Here is a 4,734-nt window from a genome sequence, read left to right as displayed (position 1 = left end):
GCCGCCAAGTGCGGGGCCGAGGTGACGCTGTCGGACAGCGAGGAGCTGCCCCGCTGCCTGCGGAACTGCCGCCGGAGCTGCGGGGCCCACGGGCTGCCCGGGCCGCCCGGCCTGGGGCGCACCTGGGGCCGGCTCGGCCCAGCCCTGCTCGCCCTGCCTGCCGTCGACATCATCTTGGGATCGGATGTCTTCTTTGACCCAAAAGGTACTGTAGGACTCTGGAAATCTTGGTGACAAACGGCAAGGGCTTCGTGCCCCAGGAGTTCCCCTGGGAACACTGCCACTGGATACAGTGCCAGGGAGCCTGGTACTGGGATAATTCTGGCCCAAGTACCCCTGGAGGGTGGGTGATTAGAAAAAGGGGTAATTAACTAACTGCTTACTTAAAGCCACACTTCTCAGGTCTCATACAGATAAGCCTTTTATTTATTTTTCATTACCATTTCATATAACCAGGCATACTTAACCATCTCTAGAATCCAGACACTAACCAAGACTGCTTGATCTCCCCACACTGCACAGACTTTGAAGATATTTTAGCCACAGTTTACTTCTTGCTGGAAAAGAATCCACATGCTCAGTTCTGGACTACTTATCAAGTAAGAAGGTACATTTTGCATCTTTAAAACTCTAAATTTAATTCCTGTCTCCCTGTCTTGCTCTTACTGAAATTTAAATTTGTCAGAGGCATCACTACACTTGATCCAGAGAAGCTCCTCACAGATTTGGGGGTCATGCTGGTGGTACTAGCCAGGTACATCCTAGAGGCAGTACACAAAAGCAGCCAAACCAGGAAATAATCCAAGAACCCCAAACTTAGTGTCACAGCTGTTTTGTGAACTCTCTGTATCTCAGCTTGGTCTCCTGTTACTGCTGCCAAGCTGTATCCTCTCGTGTTTCCTCCCCACAGTGCTGACTGGTCTATTGAAGCTTTGCTCTGCAAATGGAAACTAAAGAACAGCCACGTTCCCTTACACTCCTTTGGAGCAGACAAGGAGCACTTGGCCAGCTCTCCTCTACCCGGGAGACACACCATTGAAATGATGATCATCTCACTAGCACAACCAGATGGTACTTAAGTTTATTCCACTTGTTGGTTCCAATACAAGATGACACTGAACTGTTCACTGTCATAGGGATCTGCAGAAAACAGTCCTGTTTACAGCAAACCCCACATGTAGTTGTTGGGAAGCAGATTTCCTTCACAGCAATTCTTAAAACATGCACTGTAAAAATAAAGCTATGTTGTTCAGCTATGTCTTCTTGAGAACTTTGTGTTCCTCCCCAAAGACCATGTCAAGAGTTCAAAGACTCAAATCTGCTATGTGAGCCACTACAGAACAACTTAACACCACACAGGATCCAACTTGAATTCACAACATGAGCTATGAAGAAAAGTTAACTGCATTCTTTGAAGGTAAAAAATTAACCCCAAGATTTGTTTCCCAGGACTGACACTCTTTCCCAAGGATTTACAAACAAAAACCAGCCTTTTTGTTTAACTAGCCCTACAGTCCCAGAACATACAAACTCCTCAAGTTTATAGAAAAGTACTTTTAATCCTCAAGCAAGCCAGATTTTGAGTATTCAGATGTTTCCATTCCCATTCAACATACATGCATAAAAGTTCACAAGGCATTACAATAACCCTTGACACTTGATGGCTGAAGTTACAATTCATTTGGTATCCATATCAAGAAAAATAAAGAGAAATTATCACTGTAAGATGAGCTACCACCAAGCAACAACCTGTTGAGTCAGGACAAGCACACAGCAAAGGCAATTAGTACTGCTCAGTGTGTATCTTCTGTAACAATGTCCAAGGGACCTGTCAGATGATGCATTTTCTAGCCTGCTGTGCAACACTTGTCATATAACATCTGGGTTAGTCACAACACTAGTTAAGTTTGCCCATAGTAGTTTAAAAGCAACCCCAGTGGATAAAATTGATAAGCAGTAAAATGCATTCAGTTACCATATAGAAGTTAAACATTGACAGTATAATTGCAGAAATCTTTTCAAGCTAAAAAGAAGCTGACTCAGACATTAAGTTGAGAAAAGTTAACACAGAAAAATGTTTAATATTAACTACAGAGACAGTGGGTATAGTACAGAATGTCTTAAGCAAAAGATACACCAATCAGTACTTACAAAGGAATGAACCATTTTCTTAACATGACATTTTTTTGTATGTAAGTTCATATAATGTAGGTTGGTAAGTTTTTACCATTCTGGAAAAAATAAAGGTGTGTATATCATCAGCTAGATGTGCTCACTGTATGCTCCATTATTTTTACGCAAGGCCCGGGTGACTGGAAGTGCAGTTGTCAGGCATTTTAATTAACTGGACAGCCATTTGTGTCTGCACGACAAGGCATCTTTACACAGGAGCAATCAGGAGAAAACAGGAAACAGCCAAGCACTCTGCACTGCAACACGCCACCTTAACAGCTAACCAGCATTACTCAACTGCTACACAACTGCGCCTAGTGCACAAAAATACATAAGAGAAGAGATTAGAATTGAGTCTGAGAAAACAATCCTTTCAAACATCAACTGTTCACCTGAAAAGATTTCTACCCATTTTGAATTTGAAGATACTATTTGAATTCAAACAAACCAACAGCATTTCCAGTAAAGTTTCGAATTGAAGTTCTGCAGGATTTTATTTAAGGAATGAAGACAAAATTGAGGGCTTTTTGACAGTTAGCTACTCAGCATATAATGGCTGCATTGTTTCCTCAGTATGAAACTGGAGGCAGCAAGTTATCATCGGTTTTAATTTCAAATCAAAGTCAGCACTAAATAAACAAAAATGAAGTTTTACCTCAATTATCCAAGCCAATAATGAAATCGGTAGTCGTTCACTTCACTAAATTACAAGAAATTTGAATAACAGCAACAAAATGGCACATAAAATGTAAAATCTGCCACTTGAGGCGCAACTTAAACAAGTAAAAAGTTAGACAAAATGTTACAAAATAACCTTTTCAAGAGCTGGTTGCTCGTGCCAGGGTCTCTCCAAGGGACTGAAGACTCAAGCGATGCCCCCAAAGGCGTCCTTTGTGTGGATTCTCCTGAATCTGATGCATCTAGGTTTGAAGAAAGACAAGTTCAGCCAGGTTTCTAACCCTGCCTTCTCTTGGTTCTGTGGATGACTTCAGGTAATACTTCTATAGTTGTGTTTCAACTGGCTTTGCCTAATTTAATTTAAGGAATTTTCATAGTGCTCCACCTCCCCCCCCACGTGTTGCTTGACTTCAGAGGCCAAATGTAAAGGTTCTGGCCAAGTATTTAGTTACAAAGATGAACAAGCATCAGGCTGTAGATCAAACCACCATTAACTTCAATTCAGCCTGTTCAACAATACATTATTCCAAGTTATATCAAAGTTACAAAACTAGTATTTCTTCATAAAGACTTAACTAAACTCTTAATTAGCAATCAAAACAATGTGACTAATTTTGCTACAATTATCTAACTCCAGAGCTACCTTAGGCCCTTTCCTTTTTTTTAAAAAAAAAACAGGACCAAACAGTTTGAAGGGTTAAAGACACACTATCCTTTCCCCACCCGGTGTTATCCTTAAGATGCCTCTTCAAGATGTCGAGGAAAAAACTAGTTTCCATGGTTTTCTGGTTGCAAGGAATTTGCCACTTTTCTAGAACAGTCATTTACCTCCAGTCAGTTTAACGGCCACTGAACCGATCTTCTGTTACAAAAGGATAGTGTATCTTTAACATTTAAAGACAAACCTGCTCCAACACACGCCCACAGAAACTGGTCCCTGGAGGATCAGCCAAATCAGTTAAAATCTGCAATACTGGCCAATATTCTTTTAGCAAACAGGAGACCGCAGCTTTAAAGGGGAAAATGCAGATGTTGGATAAATACAGTAAGAAATAATCATTTTCATCATAGGTTGCGTCTCATACAATATTTTTATTTAAAAACCAAGGCATTAATCTCTCAATAAAACATTTGCTCTGTAAAAAAAAAACACAACAAAAAGTTCTCCGTAGAAAGCCCTTTGGTATTAATTTCCCTAAACCAAGAACTAAAAAGCACTGCTCAAGAAAAATAAACCACAACAAAAAAAAAACAACACACCACTAACCATGTGCCCCGTTAGGATTCACTTGGTTCTTAACACTAACAACTACCCAACATCCCACCTAAGTGCTAGAATAAAGTAACATGCAATGTGTGCTGGTCCCGACGTACATTACCATGTTCCTAGGAGGATACAGCTCCTTCTTCTTCCGGAGACTTGGGAGGGCTCTTAGACCTTGACCTAGAGTTGGATTCCCTCTTTGAGGCAGGGGGAGGGCTTCTAGATCTAGACCGGGATCTTGACCTGGACCGGGATCTGGAGACAGACGATGACTTTGACTTTGATCTCCTGGCTGATCTGGACTTGGACGTGGAACGAGACCGAGAGCGTGTGCGAGACCGGGATTTGGATCGACTGTAGCGGGACCGACTGCGGGATCTAGAGCGGCTCCTGCTTCTAGACCGGCTGCGACGGCGTCTTCTAGGTTGAAGGCAGGCGGCGCAACATTGCTCAGGCTGCTCCGGGACAGGGAGGGCGGAACTGGACCCACGTGGGCAAGAAAATGAGCGTTCAGAGGGCGCCATTGTTCAGAGTGAGTGGCCGGGGGCTAAAAACTACTACAGGACCAAACTGTTCCGCTCCGAGGGAGCTCCACGTGCTGCTCAACCCCTACCTCCCCC

General features: G+C 42.7%; 2 protein-coding genes and 1 long non-coding RNA gene across 3 annotated transcripts in view; 1 reads left to right on the top strand and 2 right to left on the bottom strand.

The window, feature by feature from the left end:
* METTL23 (methyltransferase like 23) lies at positions 1–1,079 on the top strand (the record flags this gene model as incomplete). Its single annotated transcript, XM_009996565.1, has 3 exons — positions 1–205; positions 523–607; positions 911–1,079. Coding segments are annotated over 3 exons (459 nt in total), but the record flags the coding sequence as incomplete, so codon positions are not given.
* The window catches only part of JMJD6 (jumonji domain containing 6), a 14,041-nt gene extending 10,122 nt beyond the window's left edge, over positions 1–3,919 (bottom strand). The window contains exon 1 of the mRNA XM_009996559.1: positions 3,893–3,919. Within this exon, the coding sequence (XP_009994861.1) occupies positions 3,893–3,919 (27 nt within the window). The remainder of the gene's footprint in view (positions 1–3,892) is intronic.
* Positions 2,052–3,143, bottom strand: LOC104387768. Its single transcript, XR_719859.1, has 2 exons — positions 2,987–3,143; positions 2,052–2,486 (listed from the first exon to the last, which is right to left on the bottom strand). It is a non-coding gene; the product is annotated as an uncharacterized LOC104387768 (long non-coding RNA).
* Positions 3,920–4,734: the final 815 nt, after the last annotated feature.

This window comes from Chaetura pelagica, unplaced genomic scaffold (assembly GCF_000747805.2).
Source record: "Chaetura pelagica isolate M959 unplaced genomic scaffold, ChaPel_1.0 scaffold704, whole genome shotgun sequence".
NCBI classification, from domain to species: domain Eukaryota; kingdom Metazoa; phylum Chordata; class Aves; order Apodiformes; family Apodidae; genus Chaetura; species Chaetura pelagica.
The sequence above is the reverse complement of the archived record's forward strand: the minus strand, read 5'-3'. Positions and strand labels throughout refer to the sequence as shown.